Source organism: Ischnura elegans, chromosome 2 (assembly GCF_921293095.1).
Source record: "Ischnura elegans chromosome 2, ioIscEleg1.1, whole genome shotgun sequence".
Classification (NCBI taxonomy): Eukaryota; Metazoa; Arthropoda; class Insecta; order Odonata; family Coenagrionidae; genus Ischnura; species Ischnura elegans.
This window is the reverse complement of record NC_060247.1, coordinates 6,200,096-6,218,684: the sequence shown is the minus strand read 5'-3', so window position 1 is coordinate 6,218,684 and position 18,589 is coordinate 6,200,096. Positions and strand designations below refer to the sequence as shown.

At 37.6% G+C, this 18,589-nt stretch overlaps 1 protein-coding gene across 1 annotated transcript in view; it reads right to left on the bottom strand.

The window, feature by feature from the left end:
- Positions 1–18,589, bottom strand: part of LOC124173956 (tyrosine-protein kinase Dnt-like) — a 465,002-nt gene that overhangs the window by 83,200 nt on the left and 363,213 nt on the right. Inside the window, exon 6 of the mRNA XM_046553120.1 lies at positions 13,060–13,297. Coding sequence (XP_046409076.1) covers positions 13,060–13,297 — 238 coding nt within the window. The remainder of the gene's footprint in view (positions 1–13,059; positions 13,298–18,589) is intronic.

The following is an 18,589-nucleotide window of genomic DNA, read 5'->3' as shown; positions in this document are numbered from 1 at the left end:
AATGCATAGTTTTATGTAAATACTAAGTCTGAACGAAATCAGTCGTGTAAAACTGGACGAAATCTTGTGTTAATCTTTTGGAAATGGTACTTTTTGGTGATTTTTGGTAAATTTTAATTTGTTTCTGAGTAACCAAGGACGACGAAAGAAAATTGTTACCTACATTTCGTAGACTATGTTATGAGCATATATAATAATCATTTTCAATATCCTACACCTATTATTACGACGAGGGGACCGGAACTTATGAAATATTTTTTGAAAAACCAATTTTCGGACGCCATTTTAGCAGCATAATGCTTAACTATAAAATAAAAGCATTACATAATTACGTGCCCAAGTTTATCAGCTTTCAAAAAATGCATTGACAATCCGTGTGGCACGCACGGTTTGCACGCAGTAAAATAAAAACCGAAATACGGTCCCCGGAAAAAGCGCGATTTCGGCCATTTTGTCGTCCTTGCGACGACACGTGGCGGAAACTTCCTGTTTTCGGATTTTTCCTCCGGATCATTTCGGGTTCCCCGCACGCCAGCCAAATTTCAGCTCTCCAGCACTTCTAGAAGTGGTCGGGAATTTGTATCCATCAGTCAGTCAGTCACCACAAGGGCTGTATATAGATGGGATACTGTAATTTAAACTTTGAGCATTATTTTAAAATGCGTATCCAAATAAATTTCCCAATTTTTTTATTCGAAGAACCTTTATAACTGTGATGGTCATTTTTGGAAGCTCGCATGCACCTTACAGCCTATTAATATTCCCTTAAAAATGCGTCCTTGGCAAAATAAATGTATAAAAGTCGAGAAGAGGTTTATTCTAATACATATTTATTTTATTTAGAAAATTATACTGCCTAACTTTATGTTATCTCAAATAAATTTTCATACTATAAATGCTATGAAATTTGTGATTGAAACTCCTTTGAAGCAGTAAAACATTATCAAAAAAAACTAATTTAATACAGTGGAACCTGGATAATTCGAACTTATTTGATTCGAAATACTCTTTTATTCGAATACTTCTCTTAGTCCCTAGCATTTTGTATTCAAGCAATGCTAAAAATGTCGTGTTTAATTCGAATTTCATTTTGGATAGTTCGAGTTTTATCCCAGAGAGTTCTGTATTGGGTATTATCTGGGTATTTTGGATAGTTCCCAGAGAGAGAGTTCGAGTTGCCATCCCAGGAGATTTATCTTTATTTTTCAATATTCTTTTAGTCAATAAAGTACGTTTTCAATGTTTTTAATCTCTTTGGTTATTACGATTCTATTGCAGAATATTACATCTTGCCTGAACGTATACGATGACGAGTTAAGTTGGTGGTGTACAGTAGTTCGGATGTTCCTGAGGACATTTTAAGGTTAGAATAAAACTGTGGCTATACTTTACTTCGTAGTTTGTTGAAATAAATATTCCAGTTTTAAGGATACTTTAATCTTGTTAATAGGAGTTAATCAAAGTATTTATACTTCAATAGTGTCAATTTAATAAATAGTTTTGATTTTAAATATGAATAGGGAAGTGCACTAGTGTTTCAAATGCACCAAACACATTTTTTAAATTAGAGTTCAGAATAACATAATGTCGTAAAACCACAGTTTAAATCCTAATAGTGAATACTTGATTCGAGATGACCGTCTGAAATATGGAAAAATTCAAAGGCCGCGAAAACGGGTGTCCATGTTGAATATTGGCCGTGACGTCACAAGGCAGTAGCAGAAGGCAGCTTCTACACCGTTTAGTTCTACCACTATTATTGCATAGAAAAATTACAGAATTTGAGGGTATCCGTTTTTTGCTGTCATAAAATATCTTCAGATTATATATGTGGCTGCTTCTCTTTTGAGTAAACGACTTCATCATTGCGTAATATATTAATATTCATTTACGTGTCAACTTCAAGTTTGGAAAGAGTAGTACGAATAGCACATTGAATCTTTAATAAATGCATGATGGCATTTATTTTTCGCTGGGTATATTTTGGCACAATGCCGTTTATCATGCCAAAACTTTTTTTGTAAGAACCGAGTCAAACTAACAAACCTATTTCAGACGTTTGCTGCAAGACTTATTCGTTGCGTATGTATTCACGCCGGCCGGAACGTTCGCCCTTCGCTAAGCCTTATTTCCGAGCTGGCTGGTTGTTGCAATGGTTCGCTGTCCAGGATGGGTTCAAGAAAAGATAATCTTGGTTGGGAGAAGGAAAATTCCAACGATTTATAAATGGTATACCAAACTGATGTATTTTTGGTTACTGAATTTTTGAATAAGGAGGACAGGTTCAACGCTCCATAGAAATGCGAGACGTTAAGGTTAACAAGGGGAGACCGCGTACCTTGCTGCTGGGAGACCTTGCTGCATCTTTTTCAATTAGGGCGTTAGTTAGGCTGTAATTGATTAATTTTCATGCGTTACTTTTTACAAATTATATATATAAATTCAAAATATCCTCAATTTCCCAATGGGTCGGTTGGGGTAGTGGTAAAGTGCACGAGTCAATAGAAAGAAGTTACCCGAAGGACCATGGTTCAAGTCTACGTCTACGTCGCTAAAATGTTAATTTTTTCTTTGCTTATACTGACCAACTTCCACATTAAAAATGAAAACCACTCTTGCAAGAGCACATACCATTAAAGACTCGCGGCAAGCAACAATATGCGTACAGGCATAATTAATAAGAACACAAAGCGAATATAAAATGCCATATATCTCGAACACTTGTAATTCACATTACTCCAAAGGGAGTTTACTTACTCAGTACATACCTCAGTACCTTGTACTCAGTACCTACCAGTTTACCTCAGAAGCAGTGCTAAAAGAACCATTCTGAAATATAATTTCAACTAACAAATAGGATGAAATAAAAGTTGATAACCCTGGACCGGGCGCGCTGGCGTATAAAATACGTCAATCTTTGAAAACCAAGGATTTCGACATTGTACGTACATTCTGGGCTATAATGGTCTCGTGTATTCTTACAATGTACTTTGACTGCCTATATTGCGAGTTTTCAAAGTTCGAGGTATTGTAGCTAATTTTTTAGATCAGCAAGATGAACCCGTCACCAATGGAGTACAAATTACGCCGCGCGACCTGCCGTGTACCTTTATATCTGTATCACCTATAAATGTACTAATTTCAACAAATAAAGATTAACTTTAACAAAAATCGTTTGTTATCATATATGCACATATCATGGGCAAAGTACGCATTTTGCCCGGTCGTGTAAAAAAACAGTCGCGCCATAATTCTTTAACCAAACTACTTTCAGTTTATAAACTACGTAGGTCTACGCGGAAGATGGTATATTTTGACTCAACACACTTTCTGATGTGACTGAGGTACCTATTAAGTAAATTATTATAATATAAATATCAATTTGATCTTACAATACCTTCAAATGATCTTCAAAACAGAATATCATCGATAGGTAAGAGCATAGGCGGATCCAGGGGAGGGGCACGGGGGCACGTGCCCCCCCCAGACCCTCAAAAATATGCAAGGTTTATAATTCGGTCCCATTATTATTGCGTTCGTTTTGTATTGCGAGATATCCTTGTGCCCCCCCCCCCCTGAACAAAATCTTGGATATGGCCTTGCTTGTGCCCCTCCCAGAAAGAAATCCTGGATCCGCCCCTGGGTAAGAGTCAGGAGCAGCCTAGAACCATTCATTCTGTATAGCTTGTGCTTAAGGCACGGGAATGAACATCTTCTCCAGGCTTTTGTTTCGACGTCGAGATGAAATTTGGAACAAAAAATCATTCATAATTCTATTTTGAATTCATGTTTTCGGTACTAGACGACATTTTTAGGAAGCAAACTCCACCGATTCCCGGAAACTCTCGCCGCGCTAAAGAAGGCGACGGAATACAGCGATACTCCACTGGTGACTACTGCCTTGTGACGTCACATCTCAATCAAGATGGAGGCACTGTGTTTCAGCGCAACATGAAATTTTCCGACTTTCAAAACGTTTTAAAGTGCAGACCCCAGATGCAGAAAATAAAAGTGACTATACTAATGTTTCTTTTTTAGGCTAAACTTTCAAATTCAGCAATAAAAAAAAATTAGTGCACTTCCCTATTTGATCGTTTTGGACCTATTTATTAAGGACTTATTTAATTTGAATTTTTGGATAGTTCGAAATTTATAACTGGTCCCTTGAAGTTCGATATTATCCATGCTGCACTGTAATTGCAAGGCTACAAATTATCGTGCTCTAAATAAGTATATTTCAAATTTTGCGTATCAAGAATTGTGAAGAAAACAAGGTTCATTTCAACATTGGGAGAGATTAAACCTTTCATAAATGAATTTGATAAGAATTAAGTGTATCAAAACAGACTCAACTGTGTAGAGAAAACTATTTCAACGATTTGACTTTAAGAGATTTAAAAATTAAAAACGAACTGCGTGAAGCAGTTGACTTTTTACGCAGTCATGCACTTGAGCGCAAATATCTTCATGGTGAGCTTCATCCTTGGTCTATATAACTATAAATCACGTTTCTAAAAACCTTCTGTGACAAATATTTCCTAGAATCCCTAACTTTATCCTCATCCTCAACTCCTTTCCAACACTCCCCATCTCATCCACGTACCAGGTACTTGTGGGCCGTGATCGGGATGGTTTTTGAGACTTCAACGGTTACGAAAAATAACATTATTTTCACCGTGGACCTCTGTTTCATCGTAGTTATCTCGTGCCTCGTAAGATTTTTGAAACGGGTCTGCGATATAAACTTATATTTTTTACATTTTCCCACGTATTTGAATAATTATAAAGACTATCAATGATATTTATTCATTATAAAAATTTATTTATCAAACATTTTTCGATTAAAAGATATCAGCTTTATTTTACTGGTGTAAATGAGTAGTCTCAAAAAAGACAGCAAGATTATGCAAAACTATTTACCGATGGTTCAAAAATTCTGCTGATTTCAGAAGAAAAAGGGAAATTAATCATTTGTTCTCCCTCTACACTATCTGCAACCAATCACCCCCGATTCCTCAGTTATTTCCTGAACCCACCACCCTTCGACCTTACCCAAATTTGTCTGTGAGGCGAAACATTGGGCTTCATTATCGGGATGAATTCAGAATACAGCTCGAATGAATTAAAGCACCAATATCATCATCATCTCAATTATCACGGGGCTTAGATTTCTATCCAGCGACTCTCTAATATTCTGGGGACGCCTCTGCCGCGACAAAAATCCTTATCTTATTCTCCTGCCTCGCATTTCTCTCATTGGTTTCACCCACCTACCCTCTCAACCTCTTCTCTTCCTCAAACCCGTCTCAATAATCCATCTCCCCGTCTCCCTTCCTATCCTCCCCCGTAAGATATTTTCCGCAGGAGTTCACCCAAGTTTTCTGATATCCATTGTTGGTGTCCTTGACCCTCGTCGCTTGCACCCGCCCTCTCACCACAAAAATCATCGATAACTACCCATTCTGTCTCTGTTGTTTCCACTAATTTGCATTTTGAAATTAAAGTTTTCAATCGAGAAGACTATTTCATCGAGTACATCGATATTTCTTTGATTTTTCCAGCTTCAAATACCCTAGAAATTTTTCAGATGCGTATATTTCCTGTTTTTCGTTTCCAATAACATTTAAAAAGTTCCATATTTTCTTCCTCGGACCGGTGATTTCTGCGCAGAAAATATTCGAATTTTCTCGAGAAGTCTGATTATGGTTAAAGCCATATTAAAAATAATCCTGGATAAATTTTTAACGTACGAGTATTAAAGTCACACCAAAGACAATCCTATGATAATGATTTTACAGATAATGTAAGCGAGTCATCCAAAATACCTTTCAAAAGATCAACCTCTATGCCTGTACTCTCATCCGTCCACAGCAACTCCCTTCGGCACGAACTTACTACTTTTCCCACATCTTTCATCACAGCCACCATGAGCTGCCTTGATTCTTCCTTGACGCCATCACCCGCCCTCACCATGTACCTCTTCGATAAAAGACCTCTCCGTCTCCATGGTTTCTACTCGCTTTTATTATGAAAGGAAACAGCATTTCATCTAGACGGTCTTTTGATCGAGGGCAACCAAGCTTATTTCGATTTTTCCATTATCCGATTGTGGAATGAGTTTTCCTCCTTTCATTTTCTGCAAACATATTTTATTATATATCTTTTTGAAGACCCCGTTTGAAGATTTCTTTTTGAGAAAATTTAACTCACATAATAGAAAATAATTAAAACAGAACTCACTAGGTAACACATTCGTTGATTGGACTTTTACGTTGGCTTAGGTAGCTGAGGGTAGAGCCTTTTGCCAGGCTAAGCCAAAGGCATTCAGCATTGACTGTACGCATTTCAAGGATTACTCAAGGGGTTATCCTGCGATTTGAAGCCGACCATCCGATGAGCTACCAACCGCTCTGAATAGACCACCACGCTCGCTAGTTACAACAAAAATGAAAAATTAATAGAAATAAGCGTGCATTACATCCAGCGAGTCACTAACATATATATTTGGCATTAATCCCACTTGAACTTTAACAACAGCTTCAGTTCAATGGGAGACTTTTGAAACGAATGATCCCTCACGAAATTAAAACCGAGTCAACCCAAAATGCGCACATGTTGTGAATGGTGCATAAGCACAAGGAAGCGACCCTATAATGAGCCGTTGGATGTAAATACTTACAAAACAAATATGTATTTTAAAATTACAAGGCGATATGGTTCGACCTCGTTTTCTCCAAATGAGCCTCTTTTCACAATAAAATGTTAGCTCTACTCATAAATTCACACTGCTGAACTTTTCTTAAGGTATAAGCAATGCCCTAACTATCCAATAAATCCCGAATTAGATACAAAATTACAAATATTTACGCAGTAAATTTTATTTTTTTGCGGCAACTGATAAAGGTAAACAATTGGTATAGATCAAAGGTTATTATGAAGCTGGAAATTTTTATGAAGAGACACAAAATCATGTGGTAGGATATATCATGTGTTGGACGAAAGTAATGAACTAAATACTTCATCTGTCCCCCAGTAATATTTATATTTCATAGATTTATGATGCTGGATTTTTTCTCTCACATTCAAAATTATACCAAAATAATAGAAATATAAAGATATCATATCTATAATTATCTCACTTTAACGCTCTAGCTTGAAATATTGGAATACAAATCATTGCAGTAGATATACTATGGCCTTCAAGTGATGGGCTACCCCCAACAGAAAAGTGGAATGACCAAAAATATGGATTTGCGCGCGTTGATTGAATGTGAGAATGGCAATCCTGGCACGCGTTTGAGACACCCAATGCCTTTTAAGAGAATGCGACCTTCGCAGCAGCCGCCGCAAACGAGGATATCCGCACGAGTTGGGTGGCGACGTCTGGTGGGGCGTCGGCCAACCAGATTTATCGCTCTTCTCTTATTTCCCTTCCCTTCTTATCCCTCATCTCTCCCCTTTTCTTTTCTTCTAAACACATACACACACTGGCGGGCAAACATTCTCACTCACACACAGGACTTAACCTCGGTTCCACTCGAGAGGGCAGCCACCGGAATAAACCTCCGACAACCAGTCCGTTCTCCACTTTCGCTCTCCACAGAAGAAGAGAAAAAAAAAGACTAACGACACCCGGCCCGTCCGATTCTTCTTACCCTGCGTCCCTCCTTCCCTTAGAACGAAACTTTTCTCCGTTCACTCCGAAACACGCTCCCGTTCCGCGTGGCTTATTTCACCCTCACCCGACCAAACCACCGAATCCCTTCTCGCTCAGCTAGGCATTCGTCTACGGCGCAATGGATACGGGGAAGATTACGAGAATGGATCAGTTTGGCTCGGAAGGAAGCGAAAATGGGAGAACGTTAATGACCGGTTAAGAAAATGCTACCCGAGGCAAATATTTTAGGGTAACTATTACAGTGTTTCGGCATACCTAGCTTTTAGCTACCACAATTTCCTTTAAAATATCTTTAAATATCGGTGCCGAGAACATTTTGTTAGTTATATGTTCACAAACTCTTCGCAAGTAATTAATTTTCTGGCACCGCAGAGGTTGAGGATTTAGAACATTACGTAGTGGATTCTGAGGTAATTGAGTTCAAACCTAATTAAAACATCTGGGCGACACGAAGTATTGCGTAAATGACGTGAATATCCTATGGTGTGCGAAATTTGACAAATCCAAATTATTGTGAAATTAAAGTATACCAGAAAGAGTCGCAGTTTTTCAATCGATGAACTTGTTTTTTTCCATGAAAAAATTACGGAAGTTGAAACTCCCTTTTATTTTCACCAATGAAAATATCAGAAATGGAAAACAAGGCCTTTATAATAATGGAAGGATTAAAGGATGAGAGCTAAAAGATAAGAGAGAAAGGAAGGAGTAACTAGAAAGTGAGAAAATTGGATGGAAAATTGGTGGACCGCAGCAAGGGAGAGGTCACTTGAGAAGGTCAAGGATCCTTCAACGTTAGAGTGAAATGGAGAGGAAAGGAAAAGAAAATGACCTCGATAACAGGCCCTGCGCAAGGGCAGTTTGCTGGTGAAGAAAAGGTAAATGTTTTTCAGGAAGAGTAGAACAAAACTGAACGATTGATTGTTTTTCCTGACTTAATTTCAAAAAATGTTCATTTTTACGGCGTACACCAATGAGGAATATGCATGACTAATGTTAAGAGTTTGTCTGTGCAAGAGTAGTTCGTATTCAGTACTTATGACTTTAGTATGAACGTTGTATGAGTAAATAGTGGTATGGCAATATTTTAATGCAAGGAAACTGTCATAAATAAATTTCATCTTTAGAATCGAACAATCACATCAAAATATATTGATATAAGGAATAGTCAAAGGATTTCTCCTTCCATTGCCATGTCAACGGTCTTTATAATCTAAGGTGATGGATTACAGCCCATCTGAGTTAGGGAAAAAATCCAAATATATATCATAGCATTACTGTAACCAAGTACGCTTAATCAAATCACACACATTAAATAGCATTTTTCAAGAATAAATATGATTATCAGGAAAATAAGCTATTGATTCTACGATAAAGGTAGCATTAAATTCTCATGGTGAATGGAGATTCCACCTGGTTAACTCCAATATTTGAAATTATTCACTAAACCAAGAATTTTTTTTATCTCGTTGTGCAAGCAAGCTACAAATAATCGTGAGGAAGCCAAAATAGTCCGTAATTAAAATTCCATACCCTCGAAAAAACACTTTTGGAAATAAAAAGGTAGAAAAAGTGATGAAGTTGGCTTTAATGATAATATATATGGATAAAAATACTTAAATATTAATGAACAAGCAAAAATGAATGAAAATTAGAAATCCACATAGTAGTATAAAGAGCTTTCATCTACTCTTACTTCAATTTAAATAAGCATTAGGTAATCTCATTAAATTCACATCATTAAGCGTATTCATATTAAGGACGCATGACCGGTTTCCATTTATTGAAAATTAGTATTGAACTCGAAGGTTTTAGGGATGAATAAAAATTCTCTTAAAATATAGCAAAACATAGGTAATTAAAAATGCTACGATTTATTATGAAAATAAATTATGTAGATAATTAATAATTATGCTTACGTTAATTGTCATTCAACCACCAAAATCAAGATTAGTGTGCATTTAAAATAAATAGTGCGTATGATGTATATGAGAAATTTGATGCATTTGCTGTGATAAAATATGCGTCGAAAGCGTATAATCCGTAGTAATCAATCACTTCGCTGTAGCTTTCAAGATGGTTCCAAGAATTTGTGTGTTAGTTCGGTTCCCTGCCCTATGATTGCCACGGAAATTGGAGTTGCAAGCTAGCAGGAAGAGGCCGCAACGCTGACGAAAGATAAACTGGCTCGATATATGGGGTCAAGTAGAGTCTAGAATGAGATTCGAGCGATGAACGTGAAGATTAACGTGGAGATGTCAGGGGAGTGGATATATGGACGCCAGCAGAGGAAGGGGAGGGATGGATCTGGGAGGTGGGGTGTGGGAGGGGAGGGGAGCTTCTGCCATTCGGATGGAAAGTGGGGCTTATGGTTCCCTAACTGCACGTTTTCAACGAAAACTCCCAGAGCAGTCCTGTTCCATTGAATCCGCAAAGGAAAGAATGATATGGAAAATGGGTGCAAGGTTTAGGATGACCGTATCTCCATCGTGAAAATCTTCCGGAGAGGTGACTGCCGGCAAATTTTCCTTCGGTTTGCATTCTTTTTTTCTTACTTAACTTATGTTGCGGTACCCGATACTTGTTGGAGTAGTTTGGAGGTGCTAGTGGCTCAGAGGCAACGTGCTAAGCTTAGATTGTTTAAGCTATTAATAATAGATATATTTTAAATCTATAAAGACGACATTATATTAAAATATTACATTGTGTCTAGGTCTGACAGAGACGATAGTATAAGCTAGACATTTTACCGCATGGATAGGTATAAGATTTTTTTCGTGCTCATTACAATGCAGGACTTAAGAATGGAACTCAGTTATCGAATTTCACCAACGTGCATCCCCTTTTCTCTCCTATAGTGATGGCTAGTGCCCATCTCCCCATACCGCATGCCTACTGAGGTGCCTTGTGGAAATATTGCAGATGATTCAATTGGACAGAGTAGAAGTATTTATTAAAATTTTGAAGATTGAGTTCCTAAATACCTGATGCTACCATTCCTGTGTTGAGGTTCTTTCTTGATATGAATTGGCATTGTGCATTGTGAATGGAGAGCATTTTCACCTTATTTTTGATGCATGCGGCTATCGCTATAATTCAATATTTGTATAAGATTTTACCAAATTGTTTTTATTCTAAAGAATTAATTATTTGGATTTTTACGCATTTTTTGAGAAATATATATAAGGTAATTCAGCATGAGATAGAATCCCGTTAATAAAAACGTAAACGCCAAAAATATATTTTTTACTTCTTCATTTCTTTTTCTTGGCACTTGAAATACCCGGAAATGGTAAACTTAAAAAAAAAAAAATATGAAGAAAACAGATTTATTATGCTTCGAAAGTAATAAGTAGAGCATCGTGAGTTCAGTTTAATGAATTGTTTTCACAACCTTGCCGAATAGTAAACATTTTTCAATTTCTATGGCAACATGTTCTCGTCCCCAGTTTTGATTACCTGTGCTAAAGAACTCTTCTCATTTTTATATGCTTTCTCATTAATGCCACTAATACGATACTCGAGTCGTTAATCCCTTCGACAACCTTCCGTATCTCCGGTCTCATTCACAATCCGGAGGGAGATTGTAAAGAAACGGGTGGAGGGGATTGGGAAGGAGGGTAATGTGTCCTGGAAAATTGCTCCAGTCATCAGCGAGTATGTATGGGGCAGTAAGGGTGGCGTTGTCGTGTATGGAGCGGGGATGGCATATTGATGACTCTCCTCTCGTTAAATCTTCAGCCTGGCTGGGAACAAAAAATGAACGGCGAAGACACGGAACAGGAATGGATGTGAAAACGCAGGAAATAATCGTAATTAATCTGCATCATACCAATGAGATTCATGTGCACAGCCTTATTCTGAGAGGGATTAAAGGGGCAACGTGAAAACGTTTCGCCATATGTGACATTTCTTCAATCCAAAGATTCTAACAAATGCTTCAAACTTTTCAGGAACGTTTTCCTAAGGATTTATTCTTCCAATAACTACGACTTTTCCTCATAACTAGTAAAGCCAAGTCACTATTTTAGTTAACGAGGACTTGGAAAGGGCAAGGCAATGAAAGAATTGAAAATCGCGACACGGAAGTGGACCCTTCATGGATGACATTAAGGTCAAAAAGTGAAATTTGGGCACAAAAACAGTGGTTATTTCAGGATTTATAATTTTATATTGATACCTAATAATTACAATCACGGAGATTGCTACTATTTGAGATTGCATATTAATCTATTGATAGAAGTATATTCATGTTACTTACATGAGAGTGGTATGACATTTGACTAGTTAGCCCCCTCACGTACCAACTTCAATTGGTTTCTGTATAATCATTCATTTGATAGACAATGAATGTATAAATAATGTGACGAGCGTAAGTCTCATTACTAGCGATTGCTATACCTTAACGATTTTGCCGTCAGTTTTAAAACGATTCATCATATGGTTGCATAAATAAAAAAATCCCTATGTTTGGACTTGTATCGCCGGCGGACAAATTTAAAACATCCAGGTCTTCAAGCCAAATTCTTGAAAGAATATCATTTAAATGCCAGATAGGTTTTTGCTTCATTGAATTAAGCACAATTAGAGGAGATAAATGTCTCATTTTCATGAAATTAGTTTCGTTTCTCGGGAAAAGGTAGGTACTTATTTACGTATGATCTATGAAAACATTACACACTATGAAAAACTTTCTTCCATCATACGGAACCTATAGTAAGTAGTCATAAATGCATGCGTCCTCACGGATAATAGCAAAACACGTACGATACACATAGTTTATATGAAATTTCGGCCATGATTTCTTCATAGAGGGATATCATATTGGTGAAATGTATATCACAAATCAATTTCCCATACAGGGTGGAGAAAATTTGTGTCACGAAATTTAAGCCTTGATAGCTGATGACGATAGGAACAAAACTACCAATGATGCTTAGATCGTAGACGTATAATTTTTAAACTGCAGAAACTTTGATCCAAGCGCTCCGATTGCCTGCGAGCTTGCCCTGTTGCCGGATGCTCAAGACAACTCATGACTTGAAATTCTTTGCCGGCCAAAGATCGCGGTGTATCCAAGGCATCTGGCAACAGGGCAAACTCGCGGCCAATGGGAGCGCTTGGCTCAACGTTTCTGCAGTTTAAATATGGTGCGTGCTCGACTTAAACATCATTGGTAATTTTTGTTTCTACTACTCTAAGTTACCCAGGGTTAAAATTCCGTGACAAAATTTTTCCACACCCTCTATATGTATCCCACATGAATATTGCGTCAAGGCTAAAGGTCGTACATGAGCAATAAGTATTTTCCATCCGCATACCATGCGTACGGCCTTCAGTATCGGATGTATTTTGGCGATAGAATGAAGTGGGTAGGTACTCACTGTAGCGAGCCGTGTTGCCCGTTGCTAGGTTTCTTGGATCGCAGCAGGAGCAGGGAGGCGAGGGCCACGGACGCGACCAGAAGGATCAGCGCGCATGCGCACGCCACTCCGATGTAAAAGGCACCGCCCCCCGCCACCCCCACGCCCCCACCGGCCGCCGAAGCCACCACGCCACCCATCGAACCCGGGCCTGGAGGACGGGACGCCGACACTGCCGTCTCGTTTACCAACCGCTCCTCTGTTCACAATTGGAGAAAAGAGAAGAAAAAACGTGTCATCAGTTATGCACAAGTCCGTAAAAAATTTGGAAATTTTTGGCTTCTCACCAAAGAGATCGTAGTGCAAATATTTTTGCAAATAATTGATGAAAATGAGTTACAAATAAACTGTTAGTAGGTAGCTTTAATGTGCATACTTACATTCTTTGCAGATTTTCGTGCTACCACTGAACGAACTATATGTATCTTTAAGTAAAAGCTTAATGTAATGCTATATGATGGTAGGCGCAAGTTCTCCTTCAATGCTACCTAAAACTATTTGCTATTTAAATGCAATTTGTACAATGGAGTAATAATAAAATTATTATTTCATAAACTTTTTATTGAGTATACTTGAGAGCATCTATTAAATAAAAAATATTACACCAGGGCCCAACCATGAAACATCATTAGTCAGAAATAAAGTTATAGTTAATCATAGAAATGCTAACTTCTAGGCAATGCGCTTCAATTGAATCTTAAATTTAGGAACGGTCTAGTTCAATGGCAACAGGTTCAACCACGGCTAATTTTGGATGCTATAATTTCAATGCAAAGTAACATGCCAAGTAAAAATTATTTTTCAAAAGCTTAGTTATGAATAATAATAGAACTTTCATAGGTAATCCGAGTATTATATTGCGAAGTGTATACCTAGGAATTTAGAGAGTAATTTATCATCAGTGACGCCAAGCCTAAGAACTGAGAGAATTCAGCTTTATTGACGTAGGCCAAATCATTTTATCTTTTAGATGGGATTAGGAGACAAAATATATCAAACGTCTAATTATTAATAATTCTTTTTTAAAAAAATCTGGGCAAAAGAGTAAAAGTCAGCAGACAAGTTGATTAAGGGGCTCGTTTAAACTCTTGGTTCGTAATGTAATGCGCATTGGCCATTGATGTCCGGGACCCCGCCGTCCTGATTGCGTCTTTATTCCCTCTTCCCAAGGACCTCTCTTCGGCCTTTTTTTCCATCCAGACTGCCTCATTTCTTCTGTGCAAAGTGCCCCCATAACCGTTCTCATCTCTTTTATCCGCCCTCTTCAGATTAAATCTCTCCTCCTTCAACCGCTATGTACGTAGGTAGCTTCTTTTTATCCAATTATATTCATTTCCTCTTCTCCTTTGTGCTTTCTCTACCATGCATCTTTTTCCTGACTTCTGAAACGTCTTATCTCCCCAAAACTTGTATAAAACACATCAGTGATCAAACAGGAAAAATGTTATTTTCTTCCGCTGATCTTTTCCAGAACTTGGCAGTCATTTTAGTGCTTTGAAATACGTTTTTCTTATGAAATGTATTTCTTAAATAAAAAAAAATTATTTGAACTACTAGCTAACATATGCTAACATGGGTATTTTGTAAAATTATATCCAGTCTGTATCTCTTTCTCCGCAAATCAAATAAATTAGTTGATTTTGTTATCTCTCAGAGTGGTACCAAAGGAAATACAGTTAAATGCCGGTTATTTCAAAATGAATGTCGATATTTAAACGCTTTTTAATACTCATTACCGTAAAATTACATCTAATTACATCATGCATAAAATTAAGAGTAACTCATACAGTTTTACATAAGATCCCACAAGTTTTTGATGTAGCCACCATTCGTTACACGATGAACGTAAAGACGATATACGAGTTCTTCCCAAAAGTTGAATTGTGTCAATCGAGTATTTGCTACTAGCGCTCTCTAACGGGTGATGGCGGATACATTGGGTGCATGCTCTATGTTGCCATGTTGCTATGTTAACAAGCAAAATTGCTTGAGTTTGTTTTTTTTCATTTCATGTCAAATTCATAACTTTTTATTAAGTGAAATAAATATTATAAATCTTAAAACACTGCTATTCAGTTAGTAACACCCTGTGCTTTTCCACGCTTTTTGTTTTTAATGCATTTCTGCAGCGAAATATTAGTCCAAAGCATAACCAAAAATACAGTAGACCCCGATTTTTTATGGAATCAAGTAACGATGAATTTGGCACTCAATATGAGATGATTTTGCACTCGCTTTTTAAAGAATCACCTATTTTGTTTGCTCTCCTTCAATGGCATCAAATATATGAGTGTAAGTTTAATTTTTCAACGAAGCATATTTTAAAATTGCTGAAGCAAAATTCAAAATTTCGGATGATCCTTAAAACTGACTCCTAGGTATAAAATAATGCTGATTCGACGTACGATTGCATTCGCATGCCTCCATAACGCGTTAATATTACAATGCAAGGGTCCACTGAATCAACTTTAAGTTTCGTACATAGCAATTCTCTTCAGAGATGCGGATGCGCATAATATATCTTTCTGGAGAGCCCTCAACCGTTATCCTCTAGTATATATCTTGAGGGCCGATATACCGTACTTTGCTTTATAGCCGAAAAATGCCACGAGCCGAAATATAGCCGTCGTGTCAGTTAAATGATCAAACTAATTACACGGCAGCAAATAAACTCTTGAATAGAAAATCACGATTATTTGTGAAGCTAAAAAGTAATGCCAACAAATAATGTAACACAAATTTTCTTTCGAAGATATTACAATAAATTAAAGTACTTTTGGCATTTACCGTCAGTGCCACTCCAAGTATTTGGCACTAAAAGGGTGAAATCTAGTGGGGATCCTAAGATTTTCTCGTTTTTTATCGTAAATATGACTCCCTAAACTCTTTCGGCAAATTCTCTTGAGGCTCCCCATGCGTCCGCACATTTCTTTGGCGAAATACCTTCGCCGCTCCACTCCACTCCTCATGGTCCCAGCCACCGCACCCCCCCATATCTTCATTCGCCATCTCCTCCACTCCCCCTCTATCTTGCAGTACCCTCTACCCAATGCTCGCCCCTGCTGCGACAAATGAGCGCGACCTCCACACAAATCACGGCCCCACGCACGATTCCCCACCACCGTCGCGAGATACTCCCAGAGATAGTGCAGAGGGTGGAATAAATAAGGACGAGGGAAGGGATGAGATATAAAAGTGGAGAGGGTGGGAGAATCATCCCCTTTCAATGCAACCCCCTTCAAACCAGAAAAAAGAGCATTACTACTATAATACTCTTTGCTTCTATTTGAACCCTCTTTAACACAGCTATTGCAGCTTCATACCGGTACACATAATTTATTCCCATACCGGGGATCATAAATCCCTCATTTACCCCCCATGAAAGTCATAATGCCGCGTAATAAACACGAATTTCAAATGTTTATGATTAAGTGTAGTTTCCATGACAAATTTGCAATTACAGGGGATGCTTATGAAACTTTCTATGCATCGATTTCTTCTACACAATGCGCAATGTATTCCAAGCTTAATTAAATACGCAATGCGTGCACCTATCAAAGTATAAACTGAATAAAATATTTATTAACGGAAGACTTTTAAAGTCTAAATTTAAAAAAAAGTACATGAGATAGTTCACTAGGATCAAAACGAAGGTTATTCTTCCATTACAACCCACAGGAACGCCGTCTTCGTTACATATCATGGTGCTTATAAATACACACGTAATCGTCAATGTCGAAATTAGTGGTATCATTCTATTCGACATGATACGATGAATAAGCAATGAGAGCACGAAATAATATATGTCTAGAGTAGGAATCATCTACCAGCATTGGAAGCGAAAGAATCTACTTGAATGTTTGCTCAATTGAATAAGTTCGTGAAACCTTTCTTGCATGAAGCCCAGTCGAGGAAACACTAAGGAATGTTAAATCGTCAGTTCGTAATTAAAACTTGCCTCACTATTTGTCCCCAGCATCATATTTTATTTTGAAATTTACTTTTCCAAATATCTTTACATTTTCCACTATTTGAATTACACATTGAGAATGAAAGACCACATGGAAAAAAGACGAACTGAAGGAACTGTCTCGAGAAAAGAAGAAATTATGAGCTGAAGTTTGTCATTCTTAGGGTTGCAGAATTTTAAATGACTTTATTATCAATATTGAATCATAAAAAAGATATCCCACGGCCAACTAATTTTATTTTAACATCTGTTTCAAATAAAAGTTGTGGACGGTGCGATATCTTTGTTTGCCATTCCATACGGAGAGAATGGGAATTCATTTTTCCCCCAAACCATTAAGAACTTTAATAAACGCTAGTCCCAACTTCGTTAGATCACTTCATTTTTTAATCTGTAAACGGCTAATGTCATTACACCCCCTGCCATCCGCCTTTTAGGCGATTTGCGGGGTATTATGTAGATTTATATGTTGCTCTACGATATCTCTCCGCAAAAATTTGACTTTATCAACATCAATAGTTAGCATATGTTACTGTACTTCCTTAGCATATGTTTGAGTACTTCCATTTCTGATGCCTCAAAATTTACCTTTCAATACTTTTGAAAGTTCACTAATGGCATTCCATCGATGCCTTTAAACTTTTCGCATCCGAATATCCCACCCTCTACCTTCCCATTGCACTTTAACATCTGCGACTTTTCCTTCCTGTCTTGCTCTCCGCGTGCCCTAATCTGCATGGCCAATGAGCTTTGCTCGCACATTTTTCATCCACCCCGCGCATCCCTTAACCTCCATTCACCTCCGTCCAAGCCCCGCACTCCATCTTCTCCCCTACTACCTCTTCCACCCTCTCCCTCCTTCTTCCCTTTAACTTCTACTCCCTCTTTTCTCATCCTCATCACTTTTTTGCATACACTTTTGTTCTTCCACCATCTCACACATCTCTCCTTCTTCCAGTTTCCTCGCTTGCAATTCAAATCCACCGCCATTTTCCCTTTTGGAAGCAAAATTCCATCCTTCTCTTTGAATAACGGTGACAGCATAAGCAAACCTCATTATCGGAGATTGCCTTTCAAGGATAATATACCAGGAAACAAGGGTAAACACAATGAATCACATACCACGGTATGGGGTATTCCGCCCTCAACAATTGCCATGAATTTATGGCGCTGGGGAAAGCAGATATTTGCCTAATTTGATAAATACGACAATATTTAGCAATAAAGTCAATAGAGTAGATTATTTAAAAGTCGCCACTACCAATATTCAAATTATAAATTATCTTGCTTAGAAATGAGTATATATTTACATAAGAAGCGTCATGCTGATATTCAGCATGTAAATGTACCTGATTAATCAGAAAGTAAAAAAATATTTATTAGCAATAGAAAAGACACTTTAGAAAGCATAAATCAACCATCGGAAAAGATAAAATATAATTTATTTTAACATTCCCGATTTTTATTGGTTTTATTAATTCAGAAACTTCTCAGCATGAGTGTTGAGAATAAAAAAATCAT